This window comes from Geotrypetes seraphini, chromosome 11 (genome assembly GCF_902459505.1).
Source record: "Geotrypetes seraphini chromosome 11, aGeoSer1.1, whole genome shotgun sequence".
Lineage (NCBI taxonomy): Eukaryota > Metazoa > Chordata > Amphibia > Gymnophiona > Dermophiidae > Geotrypetes > Geotrypetes seraphini.
The window spans coordinates 71,787,848-71,810,236 of record NC_047094.1 but is presented as its reverse complement, the minus strand read 5'-3'; the positions used below and the strand labels follow the sequence as shown (position 1 = coordinate 71,810,236).

The 22,389-nt window shown below is 43.7% G+C and overlaps 1 protein-coding gene across 4 annotated transcripts in view; it reads right to left on the bottom strand.

Moving 5' to 3' along the window:
- CADM4 (cell adhesion molecule 4) overlaps positions 1–22,389 on the bottom strand; it is a 449,467-nt gene that overhangs the window by 114,417 nt on the left and 312,661 nt on the right. For 2 of the 4 annotated variants that reach the window (XM_033962734.1, XM_033962736.1), the window contains exon 2: positions 4,053–4,199. In XM_033962734.1, the coding sequence (XP_033818625.1) occupies positions 4,053–4,199 (147 nt within the window). Of the gene's footprint in view, positions 1–4,052; positions 4,200–4,309; positions 4,383–12,809; positions 12,879–22,389 lie in introns of those variants that run through there. The other 2 variants (XM_033962737.1, XM_033962738.1) reach the window with 2 other exon arrangements.

Genomic DNA, 22,389 nt, shown 5'->3' with positions numbered 1-22,389 from the left:
CCCTCCATGTTGTATAGACAAAGTGATCCTCCCCCCCTCCTTTTAATAGCTTCCTAAGGCATGCTGGGAATTATGCAAACAAGAGAAGATAGGGAAATAAAGTGAAATCTCATCAGGGCTCAACAGCATCTGACATAAATCTGAATTCCTGGAAGCAGCTTCTGTAGATGCTTCAGATAAAATCAGAGCCGGTGAGGGAATAACAGGAGAAAATGTTAAGTGATTATGCTACTTCAGGCTGTGTCACTGTTGGAAACATATCTAATTATTATTATGGTGTCTCCGGTTCTGTTATTATGATAATATACCAGGCAGCACTCAGCCAATCAGAACACAGAGTTGAATGACTTCCTCCCTCCCCCTTTCCCCATCTTTTAATTTATGTACAGTGTCATCTCATGCAGCGCGACCTCTAAATTAGCTCCATTCACTGCCTACAATGAAGGTTTTGTCCCAGATGTAGTCCTCAGCTTGGGTTTATTTAAGGGTGTATCCACATTTGTGACCCTGAGTTGCTGCTTTGCCAAAAGATGACAACCTATTTGCATTGGTATTGCACATATACAGACTCCTGTTTATGCGTTATATCCAGACATGGTGCTAGGGTTAACAGATTTGTTCAAGAGAAAAAAGAGGACCCTGTTCTGCCTCCCAGTCCTGTCCTGTTCTGCCCCAGCCCCGCCCCCACACAGACCTTGTCTCTTATCCTTCCCCGAGTCCGGGCCATGTCTGGAGGGCCTCCGAGCATGTGCGGATGTGACACGACATCACACGCATGCACACGGTTTTCCTGGACATCTATGATGCTAAAGGAAGAGAGGCAACAAGCAGTGCAATGCATGAGCAGATCACAAGTAACGGGGTCAGAGATACCAAGTGGGTCCACAGCTTCTGCTTGTGTCCTTTTCTGAAATAAACAAGTTGGTCTTACATCAGTGATCTTCTGTGGAGTGTTCATTATCCATTCCCACTTCATTTTGTATTGTTTTATACCTGTGAGTTCTCTGTCCTGTTGGACTTTTTGGTGTGTACTCAGTACTGTCACCTTTTCCATTGCTTGATAAAAGTGACCCAGTGGTCCCCAAGTATTAAGAGTTCAGGTTCTGTAGACTCAATACTGTCTTTTCATGGATACTGTAGCTGGTTGCAAGGGACCTGGTTATTGGTCCCTCAGTGATCATCACAATCCTGAAGAATGACCTGGTATTTGAGTACTGGCACCTTTTTTTGCTAGAAAAAAAATGCACGGGTGAACTCTGAAGCTACCTGTGTTCACATGCAGGCAGAGAAAAAGCAACCAGCTGGTTCTTGAGCAGACCTGCCAAATCTCACATATTTAGCTGGAGACTTCTGTTTTTTACAGGTCATTTCCTGAACTCCCACGGGGAAATGAAGAACGTCCACTCAGCAGCCTTTCCCTCCATCATCTCCAGCTGCTGTAGGGCCAGTCTTGTCTTGTGATAAAAGCTGTACGATTTTGTAGCTCGTTTTGCAAGACTGGTCCCATGGCAGCAAAAGATTACCGGTATATCTTATTAAGGCATCTCCTGCTGCCAGTAGGAGAGGTGGTTTGTTGGTGCTGCAGCCTCAGAATTGAGGTATGCTAGGAAGTGGAACTAGGAGATGGAGTGGGGGTGGGGTGAATTTAGATGCAGTGAGGGAGGGATGGGGACATGTCCTAAAATCTCCCTCTCAAAAATCGGGCTCCTATGGCTGCTCTTCCTGAATCTTCCACCTTCCTCGGGAGTCTCCTATCAGAGCCAGTGGACAAGCCACGTAAGTGTGGCAGGAGGTTGCTTATGTTTGAGGGACACCATGCTTATCTGGCTCACCATGGTACCAGGCCGCCGTCCCAGCAATGTGCATCCCACCTCTTCCAATAGGGGACAGGAAGTAGCAGCACTGCAGTATGGGCTTGTGGAGAAAGGAGGCCTAGCATCAGTGCTGTGGTGGCAGTACAGGGAAGAGAGGGCACCAGCATACAGTTGCGGGAGAGAGCTGGCAACCTTAGCTCCAGCCTTGTCCCTTGATATGGGTGGGGGGAGAAGGAGATGGCCTTCCAAAGCGGAAGGCTTGACAAGTCTGTAGGGTCAGTCTGTGTCAAGCAAGGCTGAGCCTGCAAGTTCTGTTCTTCTGGCCTGGGCCTGACCCAAGAGAGACCAGAGCAGAAGTCACAGCAGAAAAGCATAGCAGCAGCATTCTTATTATATTTTCCTTTCTTCAAAACTCTTGTAAACCGTGCCAAACTCTATTCTTATAGAGATGATGCTTAAGGTTTAGTTTAGATGAGGCCAAGGACCTTCAAAGGCATTTTGCTCTCCCAGGCCACCTTCTGCATCAAAAACTAAGAGTTTATAACCTTCTATGTGTGCTTCCTCCCTCTGCACAGAGGTAAAGACCAGTGGTGTAGTAAGTGGGGGGGGGGAGGGGGGGGAGGGGCGGATAGCCCCGTGCGCCATCATTGTGGGGTTGTTGGCACATCTCTGCTCCCCCACATACCACATTTGTGCCCTCCCTTCCCCGTACCTATTTAAATCTTCATCAGTGCGAGAAAATTCTCTGGCTGGCTGCTCAAGGTGGCCTCTGAAATCACTTCTGGGTCACAGAGCCAAGAAGTGAGAGAAAGCCAACGCCAGCACAAGCAGCAGGCTGGAGAAGCTGCTCGTGCTGGTGACGATTTAAAGGGGTACTGGGGGAGGGAAAGGGAGGGGAGTGGAAGGAGCGGGGGGGGGGGCAGAGAGGAGGTCACGGAGGGTGTCTCCACCCCAGGCACCTCCTACCCTTGCTACGCCACCAGGCAAGACAGATTTGTGTTATTTTATTCTGTATACAGATGCTATTGCTGCCATGAGTGCTGTAATTCCAAAAGAGATTGGTGTAAAATTGTTTACCAGAAATCTGATATTACTTTCTAGGGCTGAAGAAAAACAAGATAACAAACTGAAGAGCACAAATTACTTCGTGCTTCTTCTCATTAGAATTGTCTTATGAAGGTTCTGGTATTGCTGGGGAAATGGCTATGATCAGTGCTTGCCTGGTTATGGGATACTAGGAAATGCATTCTGTGCCATGATTATATATCATTTCTCTGACGCTTCTGCAGCACCTCGAGTCTGTAAGGCTTCTCACCGACAGTGAATCCTGAGGTCTTATTAACAGGACACAAAGGAGAAGAGGGAGTGAAAAAGGCCAGAAATGTTTTACACATCTAACCTAGGTTTTTCAGCTCCAGGATCTGTAGCCTGGCATTTGGTACTGGCATTCAAGAATGCCAAGAGATGGGAATTGAAAACATGGCATCGGCTGGATGACCTGGTGTTCTCAAAAAGTATCCATGCAGCACAACTGCCAAACTGGATTATCCCAGGGCATAAGGCATCAGAAATCATTTCTTATTTCTTTTAATATACAGTATATTGGTTCTTTTTTGGTATGCAAATAAATGTACAGTAACACAACCAACAACACATTTTGCCCAATATTCAAAATGATTTAAATAGCCCACAGAGGTTCCCATCCAAGTCTAACTCATCCAAAGCCCGCCCATTACAAGCCTCCAAACCAGCCCCCTGGAACTCTGGATGCACAGCGGGCAAAAATGCCTTGCTAGAGGTCCAGAAAGCCGGCTTCAAAAATCAGCGCTTGGATGTCCTGGTGATTAGGGCTAATGACGGTTTTTGGACATCTTTATTTTTTGATTATGAGCCCCTGGAACAGGCTGCCTGAATCAATACGTCACGCTCCATCCCTAGTAGTATTCAAATACAAGCTAAAAGCCCACTTTTTTGAAACTGCTTTCAATTCTTAACTCCCACTCACTGCTGTCAGATACCTATACCCACTGTATCATTTCCTCTACCATTATCTCCCCCTACCCTAAAATGTCCTGTCTAAATTAGATTGTAAGCTCTTCTGAGAAGGGACTGTCTATTGCATGTTAAAATGTACAGCGTTGCCTACACCTATCAGCGCTATAGAAATAATAAATAGCAGCAGTAGTAGTTTGAATGTTTGTGATTCTTTACCCCACTGCCCTTCCATCTCCTTCTTACCACGGTCTCTGTTGAAAAAGAGCGTTTGCCTGTGGGGATTCTGAATCACTATGGTGGAGCCTTCATTCTGGCGAAACATGCAGGTGATTTCCGCTGTGCCTCCTTCCACAACAGTGACATTCTCTGCTTGTACCTCCTGTGCCAGGGCTAAAACAGAGAGTAAACACGCCGTCAGAGCTATCAAAACAACAGTAGCAATAACCTGCACACATAATAATGACCTTAATCTTGTTTCACTGGCGTCTTTCCTTTCATACATTTTACAGATGCAGGAGGGCAGACCTCAACTTGCAGAAATGTACGCAACACGTCGTCAGCTGCTCTGGTTCATTCTCTCTCCTTGGATGGCTGGTCTCCACTGTCACTTCTCTTACACAAAATTAAGCTTTCATGTCTCTCTTCTCTTTCTATTGTTTATCTGATCTTTCTTGTCTCTGGTGTGGGGTTTTTTTTTTTGCATTACTATTTTCTTCTCTTGTCTCCATTTTCTTTTGTCTTTTCTCTTCTCTCCTTTCCTCTACTATTTTCTTGTCTCTATTCTCTTTTGTCTTTTCTCTCTGCTTTTTTGTCCTCTCATCTGTTCTTCTTCTTTGCTAGGTCCTGATTCTTTTTTTTCCTTCATCTTTTCTCTCTCTCCCTTTTCTGCCTCTATTCTTTTTCTGTTTTCGTCTTTATATCTTCCTCCTCCTCATGAGAAATGATTTAAGGAGGCTAGAGAAATGGTCTAGAGAATTTGATGACTCAGTTTTAATGCTAGAAATGTGCCCAGTGAAGAAGTACATAATACCATATTGAAAATAAGGGAAGAAATGTTGATGTGCATTAAACAACAGAGGCAGGTCTGGGGACTATCACACACAATCTAACATTGATCAAATAGAGGAGTGACAAGGCAGCAGCAAAACCAGAATGATATTAGGGTCCCTAAAAGGAGGAATAACCTGATGAAAAAGAGGTGATAATGCTTTTATATAAACCTCTGGTAAACCCCTGGTGGATCCATGAAGATCTCTACTGCATAAGGAAATAGAGAGGATGGAATATGTTTCCCCGAAAATAAGACACTGTTTTATATTAATTTTGGGCCCACAAAAGGCACTAGGTCTTATTTTCGGGGTAGGTCTTATTTTTTTTTTTCATGTACAATTATCATCTCTCCCTTCCTCTCCTCCACCCCAATTCTTCCCATTTCCTTTCTCTCCCCCACATGTGCAGCATCTTTCCTCCCCTCTCACCCATCCCCTTGTGCAGTATCTTTCTATCTCTCCCCTCCCCCATCCCTCTGTGCAGCAGAACCCTTGCAGCCTATATCCCTCCCTCCCCTTGTGCAGCAGAACCCTTGCAGCTTCTATCCCTCCCTTCCTCCCATCCTCCCGTGGAGCATTTTTAAAATCCCTCCCATCCTCTCCCCCCGCCACCACAGCTCACCCTTCCTCTCCCTGCTGACCCTTTCATCTCTACCACCCATCCAAACCCCAACCGCGAGACAGAAATACAGTGCCTTATAACAAACCACACAGGCCCCATTGTGGATTTCGAACGCCTGGGCGTTCCTCTGCCGCGTTGCTGATGACGTCTCGTGATCGAGGTTCGGATGGGTGGGAGAGATGGAAGGGTCAAAGGGGGAGCGCTGCTGCCGCCAGTGACTAGGGCTTATTTTTGGGGGTAGGGCTTATATTAACACCTACCCTGAAAATCATGCTAGGGCTTATTTTCATGGAAACACGGTAATTATCAACATGGGCTACCATTAAGATGTGTTCTTTTACCGCTTATGCTGTTTTAGCACAGGCCCCTTTGTATGCAATGAGACCTAGTTATTAATAACTGGAGTTAACAGTAAAATAAAATGTCCAATGGCATAGCGAGGGTTAGCAGTGCCCCTCCCCGCCTCCCTGCCGCATTCACGCTCACCCCTTCCCAGCACCTTTTTAACTTCGGCATGAGCAGCCACTAACTTACCGCCCACATTGGCTTCGGCGGTCTTTCCGACGTCACATCCTAGGCACGGGTTCCGGAAGTGACGTCAGAGAGGGCGTCGAAGCCGGTGGCAAGTTGGTGGCTGCTTGCGCCACAGTTAAAAAGATATGTGGGAAGGAACGGGAAGGGGGGTATGCACGGCAAGGGGAGGAGTGAGAAGGGGCAGAGAGGAGGAGGGGTGCCGGCACCCTGAGCAAGAGGGCGCCCGGGGCAGACCGCCCCCCACCCTTACTACACCACTGAACATATCTTAACGGTAGCCCTTGTTGATAGCATCCCCCCTAATATTTCTACTCCTTGGGTTTTGGCCAGGTACTAGTGACCTGGATTGGCCTCCGTGAGAATGGGCTACTGGGCTTGATAGACCATTGGTCTGACCCAGTAAGGCTATTTTTATGTTCTTAACTTTCTACACTCTGGAAGAAAAGAGGGAAATGATAGAACTTTCCAAGCATATTTAAGAAATGGAGGAGTAGCCTGGTGGTTAGAGCAGCAGGTTATGAAGCTGGGAAACTAGGGTTCAAAATCCCACTGATGCTCCCTGTAACCTGGTTTAAGTCTTTTTTCCCTCATCTCCCCTGGAGGCAACACCTTTAAAAAGATATCAACAGGATGAAGTTGATCCAGAGAGTAACTGCTAAAATAGTTGGAGGCCTTTGTCATATAGCAGGCCAGATGTAAAAATCTTAATATGTATACTTTAGAAGGGTAATTTGATAGAGACATAGAAATAGCTCTGTGGCATAAACACAAAGGAGACAAGCCTCTTTCAGTTAATAATGAGGGAGCGCATGATGAAAGCGAAAGCGGAAGATTCAGGAATAATCTAAGGAAATATTTCTTTACTGATGGGTGGAGGTGCTGGAGATGTGGATTGTAGCGGAACTCAAGAAAGCATGGGACATGCATAGAGAATGTCTAAGGGAGAGGAAAAGATGGTAAAGCATATCAGTTTATATATTTATTAGGATTTATTTAGTGCCCCTTTTGAAGAAATTTCCCCTAGGCCGTGTACAGCGAGAACAATCTGGACACAGGCAACAGACAATTACAGTAGGGAAAAAAATATTCAAATGATAGTACATATTACAGCATAACACACTACTTGTAATGTTGACACAATACGCAATAAAACATCTTAAAAACAGCATAGAGTGTAAGCAGAGGTGTAGTTGGTATGGAAGGGCAGACTGGATAGGCCGTATGGTCTTTATCTGCCCTCATTTTCTCTATTTTATTGATTCAGGTACAAACTTGTATTATAAGTCCACTTGCATGGGAAAATAACTTAGGTGCTTTGAGTTAAATGGTGTGGTGGGTCTGTTAGTCCACTTTTCAAGCACATATATAGAAATAAAACAAAAACAAAAAGGAAATAAGGTGATAGCTTTCTTATTGGACTAACTTACCCACCCACCCCTTTACATAACCGCAATAGCGGTTTTAAGCGCAGGCTGGCATGCTAAATTCTCTGCGCTGCTCCCGACACTCATAGACTTCCTATGAGCGTTGGGAGCAGCATAGAACATTCAGCGTGGCGGCCTGCACTAAAAACCGCTATCACGGTTTTGTAAAAAGAAGGGTCAATGCATTTTATGATTCCAAAGGGGCAGGCCTGCTCCAAATGAAGGGAAAGTTGTGAAGAAGATCTTTCCCAGGAAAAGAGTAATGAGGAAAATACTTAGGACTAATCTGAGGCAATATTTATTGCTGGAAAGAGGGATGGAACTGTGGAAGAGTCTCTCATCAGAGGAGCTGGAGAAAGCATGGGACCTCAGAAGGAGGGAGCTCAGGCTGGCACAAGCAGCTGACAGGAGATGCTGTTCGCTGCCAGTAAAGATTTGAGGAGGTACATTGGTGGGGGGGGGGGTACAAGAGGGCCCTGGTAAACCATGGATAAGTGAAACCATGGATACAGAATCCGTAGAAATGGGGGCCCCCTGTATACAATACCAGATTTACATGGGTATCTGTACATTTACAGCAAAATCAAAAACATTTACAGTATAGCACAAGAGTTACCCCAAAATAAATACAACTCATAAATCTTTCATGAAAAATGTGGAGAAATAAAGACCTCAAAAACGTCACTCCTACATACACCAACAGGAATTCTATGAGTGTCAGAGCAGTTACCGCCACTGTCGGCGCTAAAACCCGCGCTACACGTTAGTAAAGGAGGGGGATAGTGTCATATATCGGACCTAAATATTAAAATCCGAACACCACCATTGTTGGATTGTATCGGATCCGCCAACGGTGTCACTCTGGAGACTCTTGATGCTTCGTCAAGCATCGATGGAACGTCTGTCCTTGACTTCTATGGACACTCCTAAAGGCCGTACATTTTGTTCCGTTTGGGAACCCTTTTGGTTAACGTTGACTCATAAAGCTCGAAGTAACCTGTTGAACCCGTAATAACTTGATTGATGGAGGATGGAATCTTGATACTTAAGGATGTTGGGGAGGTGGGGTGTTGGGGACAGGGAGGGAGGGGGAGGGAGGAGGGATGATACAAGTTTGAAATGTGTGTATAATTCTATTTCTGGTTTATTATAAAATTCAATAAACATATTTAAACATAAAATCCAAACACCACTTAGCTGCACATTTGGATAATACTTTTGTTGTATTTTGGGGACTTTCTGGGATAATGACTATATGGAGTTATCTTCAGCATGGCATTTTAAAGCTTATTTCATGTATCAATGATGTGGTGTTTTGTTTTGTTGCTTGTTTTTGGGGTTTTTTTTAACAATGGCTGAAGTAGCTCCAATATATGACACTATCCCCTTCTTTTATGAAGCCTGTTAGCTTGGGGGTGACACGGTAAATGCTCTAACGCCCGTAGGGATTGAATGGGCATCAGAGCATTTGCCGCGTGTCTTTGTAACAGAGGCCCTATATTTGGTGTATGCAGGAGTGATGTCTCTGAGGTCTCTTTTTCTCCACATTTTTCATGAAAGATTTATGAGCTGTATTTATGTTGGGGGTAACTCTTGTGCTATAAATGCTTTTGATTTTACTGTATAAGCTAACTGTACATTTACATGTACACATGCAATTCACTGAGCATATAAACACAAGAGGTGTGCCCAGGGGAGGAACATGGGTGGGGCATAGAATACTGTAATCATTTACAGGTGCCCACTTATGTCTGCCATTCACATGGTGTAAGTGGGTGTGCCTACTAGATGTAGGCACCTTGATGCCAATTTACGCTAGTAGCCTATAATAGAATCTTGGTGCCCAGATGCCATTATACTGCAAGTGCTGACCATGTGGCATCTAGACACCCAGTTATAGAGTTGCCCCATCTGTGTCTATGCTAAGGAAATGGAAATGTGCAGACTGAATGGTTTTAGGGTCTTTGCCTACAAGTTTCTCTATTTCTAGTTTTGCTGCTCAGTATAACTGGCCTTGTTGGAATGGCAGAACACAAGTATTGCCGAAGCAATTCATAATAGAGGACAGGATCTATATACTGCATCTATAATCTTTGCTTTTGGAAATAGAGACATCTCCAAGGGGCAGGCTCTGCAGTATCTGTGTCTATGCACAGTATGTAATCCATAGTAGCTGGTGATAGTATCTTACAGGACATATGATATATATAGTTAAATTATAGCAAAGCTAAACAGAGCTTATATATTCTATCTTGTTGTCTTTATACATTCCTTCTTCTTCATAGTTGTCTGACTTTTTTCACATCTCCTTCCCTTCCTTTACAGGTATGTCTCAAGATCCTTCATGCCAAAATAGCAATGAGATGGACAGGACAGGATTAATTCGTCGAGGGCCCCTAGGCACACAAGTCCACTGCCTATGATATGCAGATGTCCACGCCCTGTGAACACCCCCCCACACACACACACACCTTTTCAAGTACACATTAAGGACTAAATTCTATATGGATGGATGGATCATGCCACCGGAGTCACCCACTGACTCATGGCAACATGCACCACCCGGTATTCCCAGGTCTCCCATCCAGGTACTAGCCAGGACCAACCCTGCCTAGCTTCCAATAGTTACAGTGAGTCTACTCAGGGTGGCCAAAAATTGCACCTAAAAAATTGCCTAAGTGCTATTCTATAAATGGCGGCTAGAGTTAGGCGCAGCTTACAGAACAATGCTTACATCCAAAACTGCGCCTAACTTTAGGTGTGACCATTTGCATCAAGAAAAATGTGGTGTAAAACCTCACCTCTAAAGTTAGGCCCGGAGGCCACGTATTCTATAATTATGCACGTAACTTTGAGGCATGCCCCTGATCCACCCATAACCCTCACATTTCCATGTCCCCTTTTTGGTACCATGTGTAAATTTTAGGTGCGGATCCTGAGCCTAAATTTATGTGCATAAATTTAAACCAAAAGCAATTAACAACAACAATTGCTTGTTAAGGAGTCAATTTCAGTGCTAATTGGCTTATTATTCAATAAGTTGCATCTGAATATTGGGCACGTGCCCATATCTTCACGCACAGCTCAAAGCACCATTTATAGAATTTGCGAATAAGGAGAAAATTCTGTATAAGTTGACTACAGTTAGGCACTGGGATGATCTGTGCTAAGCCAGGATTCTATAAAAGTCGTTCCAAACATAACAGCCCCTATAGAATATTAGCGTAGCAAGCATTTTCATGCCTAATTCTGGGCGTGAGCATTTAAATCTGCCAACGGCTGGTGTAAATGCTCACACCCAACCAATGGCAGCTGGGTGTGGAAATTACAGTATTCTATAACTCTTTGCCTAAATCCTGGGAACACCCGGGACCTGCCCATGACCCTCCCATGGCCACGCCCCATTGCACGCTATGAGGGAAAAAAAGGCACGCATGCTATAGAAAAGGATGTAGGGCAGATCCATGCATAACTCCTAAAGACTTCCGATTAAGTGCTTGTTAACACCAGTTATTGATTGTAATCACCAATTAAGCCAACCACTTTGCACATAGATCTTCAATCCAGGCACAAAACTGAGTGCTTAACGTTGGATACCTATACAGAATTCCCCAGTAAGCTATTTTAGTGCGTAATTATGGAGTAACAGACACACTTCTACTATTTTACACATGTAAGTTATACACTTATGCACATATATGGCAGTATTTTATAAACTTAAGCATGCTAATGGTGCTTAAATTTAGATGATCTATTACAGGAGTGTCAAAGTCCCTCCTCGAGGGCTGCAATCCAGTCGGGTTTTCAGGATTTCCCCAATGAATATGTATGAGACCTATTAGCATACAATGAAAGCAGTTCATGCAAATAGATCTCATGCATATTCATTGGGGAAATCCTGAAAACCCGACTGGATTGTCGCCCTCGAGGAGGGACTTTGACACCCCTAATCTATTATAAAATCAGGAGATTTATACAGAGATGTCAAGCTACCCAGTCCCTAGGATGGAGATTTTGGGACAGTCTGGGATTTGAATGGGCAGAATCAGGCACTACAAATCTCACACTCCTTTGATGTAGGTTCAAAACCAGGACTGGCCAGAAAGTCTTCAGCCTAGAACTGGGTAACCTGGCTTCTTCTGTTAGTGTCTGCTAAAAAAAAAAAAACTAGCGTACATTAAAATTTTTTTCCATTAAAATGAATGTGTAAAACACTGAAAAATTAACAAATGAACCAAAAATGTTTGATTTGTGCACATCTCTAAAGTTTGGTTAAAAGAAGCTACGTAGATCTGATATAATGCAACAAGTTTAATATCATCCTGTATGCCAAGTTATTGTTATATTGTTGCTCATTTGTTTTCTTTTATAATTACAACGAAATTAATAAAGATATATATATTTTTTAAAAAGCCAGGTTAAGCTCAAAAGCTTTGTTCTCTGTTCTTGATTTTTGTGCGTCAGCGCTCTACAGGTTAAGAAGTGCAGCTATGCCTGCCAATCACTGGCTGACTGGGAACCAAGTTGAGGCATACTGCTCATCGATTGATCAGGATCCATACGGCAGGAAGTATTGGGGCTCCCTGATTAGCCAAGGTACTCAGGGTGGGACTAGCCAAGATATGCCCATGAATATAGGCAGCAGCCTAGTTCTGATATCCTGAGGCTCCTGGCACTGACCGGTATGCGGGTGGAGGGGCACACCCAGAAAGATATTGTGAGGGTGCCAATTAAAGCCTTTTCATCAAACCTGTTCTGCCTGCTTAATTCTGAAATGACAATTTAAGTGTTTAAACAGCGCAGAGTAGAACCACTTAAACTGTCATCACAGAATTTACTATATTGATCGAGCAGCTATTGTTTGAAGCACTTTTTTTCACACTCTGAAAAATTGTTCCACCTATTAAGATGTTCAATTTTGTAAAAGAAAAATCATTAACATTGTTAATGCAGGAAGGAAAGGGGGAACCTCGTCATCTTTGCAGAGCTGTGCCCCCCAGCTCAGCAAGGCATCCTGTGTTGTAATGAGAGCCTCTTATACTCCTTACTCCCCTGGTTTACTAGGGCTTCCATTAGGTGATGTAAGCAATCCCCTTGACAGAGCACTCAAATTTTTGTCGGGATATGCAGTTCCTCCTCCCCCTCTTCCCAAAACCAAACCCTAATTCCCACTCTCTTTCCTGCCCTGATTATTCACTCTCCCAGGGCTATTCCATGAATTCCATCTCCAAGTCTCCACACAATCCCCCAGTTCGTCTTCTCCCCCTCACCAATCTCTTAGTTCTCACTCTCCCTCATCCTGTCCTCCCCTCTATTCTGAGTCCTTACTCTCCTCCGGTCAGCCCTGGAGTTTCTATTACCTTGTTCGTACCTGACTTAATCCCAGTCCTGGTGCCACGTCTCATCTAACTTCACAGCTGCTTTTTCTGCATTCCTGTGCATGTCTTCCCCTCAGTTCCGTCCCATACTCCAGAAATCTAACCCTGCTGCCCCTCCTATCACCAGCCAAGACCAGAGCAAGGGAACTGGGCACCCTAGACAAGCCTACGGTCATGATCATTTCCTATGAATTTTCTGTCAGAACATATTACTTTATTTTGATTTCACTTGCTTTTTGCCATCGTCCCCCTTTTCAGAAGCTGCTGCCCTTACCTCCCTCCTGTATTGGTTCAGAGAAGCGCAGAAGACCCTAACTACTGAATAAAAAACGAGGGGGTAAAAGTAATGCATTTGATATTCTACCTTTCTGTAGCACAACCACAGAAGACCTACCAACCCAGCACTGCCATCTTTAAACTCCCCCTCCCCATAATAGTTTGTCATAAGACAGGAAATTAATGCACATAAATAAGAAGAGTCCCCTCCAGATCGATGAAAAAGATGTCTTCCTATCCATCTTCTTACCTCCTGAACATCCTCCCTTCATAAAACAACAGACACACCAACTCAGTTGTTGCTGCTGCATCCCATCATCACTTATTTTATACAGCTTTATCAACTGAATTTTTTTTTTTTTTTTAAAGGCTGGTTGCCACTGCCTTCCGCTCTGCGGCTGGGGCCAAGTCAGAGGTGCCCCCCAGGAACAGCCAGAGAATAGGTCCTGCTCCTCCTGCCTAGCTTTTCTGTGATGATCTGAACTGCACGGGAGGGAGAAGAGAAATACCAGTGACAGGGCCAGGTTCACCATGACACACACTGGACTTCCACCTAGGGAACCAGCTTCTGGGAAGAGGAGAAGGATAGCAAAGAACAACTGAAATTAAAGCAAAGCAACTGGTCCAGTAGGCAGGAGGAGCAAAATGCCAACTTCTGCCAGCTGAATATTAGGCCCAAATCTTTTATTTACTCAGATTTATGGAGTTACAGCAATTTATCCAAAGAGTCCATATGAGGCCTATACTCGTGGCATGTGCCAATGCATGGTGTTCTCGTTGGCTTGTCCTTAGGGTGGTTTATTGGGACGGTGGGGTGGATGCAGACTCTCTCTGCCCCTCCCCCCCTTTCCCTATCTCCTGGTGTGGGATGGAGATGGTGGATTTCTTGTCCATAGTTCACACATGTGCTTTTGCTCTGTCTCTCATCTCCCTCTGTCATGACAACCTCCCTGCCTGTCTTGTTCTAATACTGGCCATCGTACACACACAATGGTCAACATCAAAGCTTTAAGCCTTTCTTTCCCACAGTCCACTGTGACTAAAAATGGTTTACTGTGCTCGCTGAATATGGACTGTCCCACTCCATTCTCTCCTCTCCTGCTGGTTCCTGTCTTCCTCCCTCTGTTGTCAGTTGACAGGGAGGGGCGAAAAGGTGCCCGATCCTGCTTTAAATTCCAGGGCTGATGCCCCTGATGGACACTCCGAAAGGTCATCTGCAAATGTCAGCAAAATTCATCAGAGCTCTGCCGCCACAGCTGAAATTGCATTGCATATTAAAAAAAAAAAAAAACAGTGATAAATGCTTAAGGTCTGAGAGGGAGTGAGGGCTTTTTCTTTTTATCATCATCTATATGTTGGAGTTTTTTCATTGGCCGGTCTACTAGCCATGATGGCAAGAACATCTCTGGGAGATGCTACAGACCGCTTTGGGATTGGAAGGTAATCGGATCCAGTGACTGACAGGCCAGGGGAACCTCTCGAGTTAAAAAATGCAGGGGGTAGGGGGCTTTAGGAGCACTCACTCCTTTAGAATCACAGCCCTACCACTTTTCACTCACACAATCAGCAGAAGGTGCATTTATTTAATTAAGGATGATTCCGTATGGAAAGTTACATAAGAAAAAAATGTATCACCTAATCAGTCACACGAAGAATTTTATACAGTAACATCAAGCTGAAAATGTATTCATTAGTGGAGTAATACTCCATAATTAATTATGATAAAGGACTTATGCCCCTCACATTCCCATCCACCATCTTCTATTAATGAGATGATCTGTCCTCATGGAGTCTCTATACAATCTGTAAGGTTACTCTGTAAATCACATGACAAAAAGCAGGTTTGCCCTGCCTTTGGGGCCAGTTAATAACTGATTTTGTTTTTTGGGGGGCGCTTTATCTTACCCTAAACTGTCTCGGAGAAATCATAGTTAAAGAAATGGGTTAATCATCTATGCAATTCCCTCGAGTGTAAGCCGTGCTTCTGAATACTGTCTCGTGTCTTTGTGAAGAAATGTACTTATGCTGCATGACCTCATATGTGCTTTGATTCTCTGCAACAATGACATGCACCGTCTGTTCACAGCAAATGGGGGTGGAGGTGGGGGGGTGCTACTGGGGGAGGGTCTCTGTGTGTATCTGCTGTTTTGCCCTCATCGCTTAGGATGAATTTTCACCATATTTACTGACTACAAGAAACGATGCATGTGACTGAGAATACAGAGTGTGAAGAAATGAGAGAACCAAGTTATCCTGCCCTAAAAAGAATCAGCTGAAAGAAACCCAGCAAGCTAGTGGGTGCAGCAGAGAGATCGTTTGCAAGACTAAAGAATTTTGAAAGGTACAAACCCAGGGGATTACCATAGTTCCTTCCACAGTAGGGGTATGAAACATTAAACCCAAGATTCTATCTATAGTGCACAAAACTGTGCGTGCAAATTTGAGTGTGCACTGAATTTGCAAGTACAATTTGAATAATAAACCAATTAGCACCGATAACTGGATGCTAATTGACAGAAATCAGAATTTATGCATGCATTTTGGTAGGTGCAATTCTACAAAGATGTGCGCATTAATTCTTATATGTGGATCAAAAAAGGGGGCTTGGTCGTGGGAGGGATATGTCCGGGTCATGGGTGTTCCAAGAATTTGCAGTGTTATAGAATATGGCAGATCCACACCCAATTGCATGAGGGTTTATACCAGATTTCAGTTGGTATAAATCCCATAGGCGTCAGAATGGGGGGAGGCCAAGGGGGCAATGGCCTCCCCCCAAATTGGCAGTCAGAGTCAATTATGGCTCTACTTCCCCACCCACCTCCTCCCGAACGCTGTAATTTTAAATCTTCTGGCAGCCACCGTGCAGCGTCACTTCTGGGGCAGGCCTGCTCAGTGATGCTGCGTGGCGGGTGCTGAAAGATTTAAAATTACAGCAACCAGAGAAGGTAGACGGAGGAGTCGGGAGCTGAAGAGAGAGGTCATGCCACAGGATCCTGCTGGGGTTAGGGTGGATCCTTTGGGCCCCCCCATCCCCAAATGAGAAAGCATTCCACTGCCTATGAATCCTCATGCATAAAAGTTAGGCACGGATCCCAGGCTTGGCACTATTCTATAAACAGTGCCCGACTCAAGCACGCCATTTATAGAATAGCAGCGCTCATTTTTTTCCGTGGCAATTTTTCAGTGCCATATATAGAATTTGGTCTTAAGCATCTACAAATTACGAAAGTTTTAAGCCGTAATTCTATACATTCTATACATTCTATACATTTGTGCCTCGTTTTAGGCACCCTAAAGGGGCTCACTAAGCGCCAATTCTATAACAGCTTAAAAGTGCACCGTAGTACACAGCTATATTGGTGCACCAAAAGTTAGATGTACCTACTGATAACAGATCAGTGGCTGGTGTAAGTGGGTGCCCCTATGTTTGCCATTCAGTGGGTACAGCTGATAGCAATCTGTAAGTTGTGCGTGTTGTTTGGCAACACAACCATGACACACCAATGTACCACGCACATGTACACCCTCCAGACAGTCATGCATTAAGTGATTTAGGCGCATTCTAGCCGATATTCAAAGCGAGTTAACCAACTAGGAACAGCCGCTGACTGGTTAATCGCTTGTTCGTGGGTTATCTGGTCATTTTCAGTGGCACTTAAAGCCAGCTATGTTGGGGGCATTCTGGGAGTGGAGTCAAGTTACATTCAGACGTAACCGGTCAGGTCTAGTGGATAAATAAGACCTCATAAATAGCGGTCCTATCTTTATGCGCTAACTTATGGCCGTTTACATCTGAATATTAACTTAACTGGTCATTTTCTAGCCAATGTTATGAAAGTCAGAAGTCTGTACAGGGCCTAATGTTGAATTTCAAATTTTAGTGCTGGTGGTGGACAAAAAAAAAAAATACTATGTGCCACCAGCTGAATGTCAAGGGGACCGTTTTTAGAACAGCACCTAGCACTTATGCATCTAACTGGCAATTATTGGCAAGAACAAAAGACTTCCTACCTAAATTAAAGATAAGTTTCCTGTTTATTGTCTATTTATTCAGGTTTTTTTTGTAAAACTCTATGGGAAATTGCATAATTGGAGACTGTAATGGGGAATAAGTTCAGCTGGAGTGAACTGTTGTAGCTTGGAAGGATTTCGGTGTGGCACATTTTGTTCCAGTGCTGAGCACGAAGAGGCTCTCTGAAGCAGGAAGAAGGATTTCAGTGTGGCACATTTTGGTTCAGTGCTTGGCACGAAGAGGCTCTCTGAAGCGGGAACAGAAGACTCCCTATGTATATTTAAGATAAGTTCTACTGTTTTGCTTAGTTTTGTTTATTCTATAAAGACAAGTCTTCTCTTTTTTTTTTTTTATATCTCTGCATTTTTTTTTTTTTTAGTTTAGAAAACCTTTTGCATACAATTTTGCTTTCCTGGCTGGGGTGTGATTGATAAACTACTTAAATACTGTAGTATTGCCAGGTTTTGTTTTGGTTTTTTTTGGAGTACTCTGTTTTTTCCTACAAGAAAGCGGGCTTTTAGTAACGCTCTTTATTTCTGGCAACACCAACCAATGATAGTTTTCTGTGCTCCAGAAAAGCATAATTCATTTGGCCAGTTTTTCTGCTCTTTCTGCTTGTTGAGCCTTTGAGGCTGTTTTTCTATATTGTTATAAATATATGCCATACACTCAGCAGGAAAGGAAAAGAATAAAATATACACTATTTGTTTTATATAATTGTTAGGTTGAAGTGTGTTCCCTCATTTTTTGTAATTATTGGTGCCAATCACACACATCAGCACTATTATTGTATAAATTAGGCACCAGCTTAGAAAATTGCCCTTTTAGGGTCTGATTCTGTTTAGTGCGATCAATGTAGCATGTGGAAATCTGTGTGCATTGCTGATTTGCCCGTGCAACTTAATTGTTTAACAAGCTAATTAATGCAAATAATTGGCAATTAACAAGTAGCAATTAGCACTGATGGGCACTATTTAGAATTTAAGCATACAACTTTTGAAGTATATTCTATAAAGTGGTGCACAGATCTCAAAAGGGGGCGTGGTCATGGGAGGAGCATGGGAGAGTTGTGGGCATTCCTAAAAGTTAGGTGCACTGTTATAGAATATGCCCAATCCACGCATCACTTAGGCCTGGTTTTCATTGGCCTAAATGGGTGGGCCTAAATGTTAGTCACGTGCATGGATGCTAAGCATGATTCTATAAACTAAATCTAATTTTGGTATCCTTTTCAACACTAATTTATTAGGCATTATATATAGAATATGGCTCTTACTGTTTAATCACATAAACCAGGGGTCCCCAACGTCCCTCCTTGAGGGCCGAATCCAGTCGGGTTTTCAGGATTTCCCCAATGAATATGCATTGAAAGCAGTGGATGCACATAGATCTCATGCATATTCATTGGGGAAATCCTGAAAACCCGACTGGATTCGGCCTTCAAGGAGGGACTTTAGGGACCCCTGACATAAACATTCAAAAGCCATAGGACTCGTTGCTGACTTCTAGGTTCCCCTTCCCCTGTTGTGTAGTTGCTTACTGTGGGTCCTCTGGGACACTAACAGCCAGCCTGGGGAGTGCATATATGGGGAAAAGCCTTCCATCCCCACACGGCAAAAAGAGGGCATATTCTAACCCATGACCTTTACAAAACGGTGTACCCTGGATGCAGATGAAGATATAGGCATACACCCCCAGATTCTATAAATTTACATGTTCAAATTTGTGCACACAAGCTATAGAATAAGGACAGTTGAGTGCACAACTTAATTTAATAATTGATTGTTACTTGGAGTTAACAGCCAATTATTGGCTTAAATTGGCGCTAATTAGCAGTTCTGCATGCAACTGCCCTTGCTCATATCTAGAAGCTGCATGAGCCAATTCCACTGCACATAACTTCTAGGGGCCATGGATATGGGAGGGGGCACGGATGGGTCAGCAACATGCCTAAAATTTAATCATGCAGGTTATACAATACTAAGAATTACCAGCGATTAGGCGTGAGTACTTATACCAGCCTTTGACAAGACTTAAGTGCTCATGCCTACTGTTAGGTGCAAAACTGTGAACTTATGACTAGTATTCTGTAACTGCCTCAGATTTCTACTGTTGTTCAATGACACTTTAATACTATGGCTCATGCGTTCCATTCATAGTCTTCTATAGCCTTCCACTTTAAAATGTTCTGGTTCATTCCTCAGTCATCAGTTACTTACATAGATTACGATAACTATAAAGGCATCAGAGTGAAAGATTATAAACGACTTGAGATCATACAAAACACTGCCATAAAATTAATTACTGGCCATGTCACCCCACTACTTAAATCTACTCACTGGCTCCCCATCTCTCTTGACATTACATATAAGATCCTATTGTTTGTCTTTAAGGTCTACACTACCGAAAACATTCCTCTTTCTTTACAGCCATTTAACCTCCTACTGTCCCCACTTGGACCCTTAGATCCTCAGATCAAAGGAAAAAGTTCTTACCCTCGATAATCTTCTTTCCAGTATAAAAAGACACGAGTCTTAACAAGTGTATTTCTTCCCTTCACCAGCGAGGATTGTAAAAAGCATCATCTACATTTTTCAACTCCGCCTCCTTGTATCACTGGGAAGTACCTCAGCTCCTCAGTTCGTACCAAAGCAATGGATAACCCCTAAGAAGGAGAAATAACAAGGAAGGTATGGAGAACTCACCAACAAATCAAGTCTTTTCTGCTCTGCAAAAAACATTGAATCAATTAATTAGACATGTAGCCTAAACAAGGTGGACTCAAACAAGCTACCTACCTGAGTGCAACCAGCACTAACATTTATGCAACTCCTATAGTTCCCCTAAAGATTGGTCTACAATTGCCCGGAATTCTGCCCATGAAAAGGCCACACCTCTGGTGGAATGTGCTTTCTAAGATATTGGTGGCTGTTTACCACAGCCAATGTATGCAGATGAAATAGCCATGTGATTCCATCTGGAAATAGATGCCTTCAAGTCAGTCTTTCCCCATCTGCTAAGATTGGTTAACACAAAAAGATGATCTGTAAGACAAAATTAATTCATCACTTCGTGATAACAGAGAAGAACTCTCTTCACGTTCATTAACGTCAAAACTATGTCCTTTTTCTTTATGCCTGTAGCATGGAATGCCGTAAGCTGAACTTCCTGATCTTCATGGAAGGCCAAAACCGCTTTTGGTAGAAAGGAAGGCAGTGTGTAGGAGAGATGCCTGCCTCCATAAATCTGAGAAAAGGCTCCCTGAAAAATAGAGCCTGAAGCTCCGAAACCTTTCACACCGAGGAAATAGCCACTAGGAAAAAACTTATTGACTTTAAGATCCATTACCAAGGGCCCACAGAATAATATTAAGATTTCAAATAAGGCATGGTTATCTCATGAGAAGATGCAGCCGCAACACTCCCTTTGGGAATCTGATCTTGTCAGGATGGGAAGCTAAGGAACCTTTCTCCACTTAGCTCTAAAGCACAAGAGGCTTACCATCTGCAAACCGCCAGGCCTTTTTCAAGTCTGTCCTAAAGAAACACCAGAATTACAGATATGGGAACCGCATATGGCTCCATCTTCTGATCAGCACACCAGTGATGAAAAGTCTTCCCATACTTAGCATAGGCTGTGACCGTCACTGGCTTCTAGGATCATAACAGAGTAATTATGACTATCTCTGAATATCCTTTCTATGCTAAGGCTACACACTCGAAAACCATGTCATAAGACCAAAGCATTCCAGATCCTCCTGGGCAATTCATTCTTGTGACAGAAGTGCTGGAAGTGGTGACAGTCTGAGGCATCTGTCTTATTGTAGTCGCACTATATCCATGTACTGTGGAAGAGACAGCCAATCTGGTGCCACCCGAATCATCAACCTGTGATGAGTCACTTTTCTTTGAATGACCTGGCCTACCATTGGCCACAGGGGAAACATACAACAGTTCTCTTGTTGGCCAAGGCTAGACTAAGACGTCCATGCCTGCACTTCCCGGCTCAAATTGCTAGCTGAAGGACTGAGAGACTTTCTTGTCCGCTAACACTATCAGATCAATTGTCAGTCTTTCCCAGTGCTTTACAATTTTGTTGAAAGCATTCTGGGATAAAGACCACTCTCCTGGATCCAGGATCTGTCGACTAAGAAAGTCATATTGCACATTGTTCACTCCCGCTAATGTGCCGCCAAAATGGCTTCTAGATGAGTTTCCACCCAATGGAACAACAATTTGGTCTCCAGTTTTAATGGAGCACTCTTGGTGCCTCCTTGTCTGCTGAAGTATGCCATTCTGTAGCATTGTCTGAGAAAACCCTGACCACTTTGCCTTCCAGGGACTTTTCAAAGGCCCGCAGTGCTAATCAAATGGCCCTCAGTTCCAATCCATTGATGGACCAGCGGTCCTGAACTGGGCGACCCTCGCAATAACCTTCCCAGCTGTACAGACTAGCATCCATTGCCAGTATCTTCCAGGAGGAAATACGGAAAGGTAAGCCCTTGGACAGTGTGTCCGCCCGGAGCCACCAGTGCAGACTTTGATACGCTTCCGCCATCTAGGGAAACTACATCTGGAGTTGATCTGTTTCTGGAGACCAGCGGAACAGTAATGCACTCTGAAAAGGATGTAGGCAAGTTTTGCCCAAGGCATCACATCTATGGTTGCTACTATGGACCTCAGGAACTGCAGGTAGTGCCAAGCCATAGGAGCATAGACAACAGTGGCTTATAGACTGTAGCATCTTTTGCAATTATTAAGCCATAGGAGCTGACATTGCCAGCATCTCTAAAATCTGGCATCTTAGCTTTAGTTTGCACGCTTCCAGAAGGAACACAAAGCCTTCTGCCATGTGGAAAAAAATCCCCAAGTACTCCAGGGATTGGACTGGGTCCAGATGACTCTTCCAGAAATTGATAATCCATCCCAGGTCTTGCAGGAGATGGACAACATGTGCCACTGCCTAGCGACTTTGGCTTTGGATTGGGCTCTGATTAGCCAACTGTCCAAATATGGATGAAGCTGAATCCCTGCTTTGTGCAAGTTTGCTGCATCTACCACCATCACCTTTGTAAAAGTGCGAGGCACCACTGCTAACTTGAAAGGGAGTACCAAAAATTGGAAATGCCTCTCCAGTACATTGAACCTGAAAATTTTCAGTGCTACCGAGGCTATAACCAAGCATATAATTTCCATTCAAAATCTAGGCACCTTAAATGCCGCATTGACAGATTTCAGATCAAGGATGGACCTCCAATCATTTGAGTTTTCTTGGGAACAATAAAG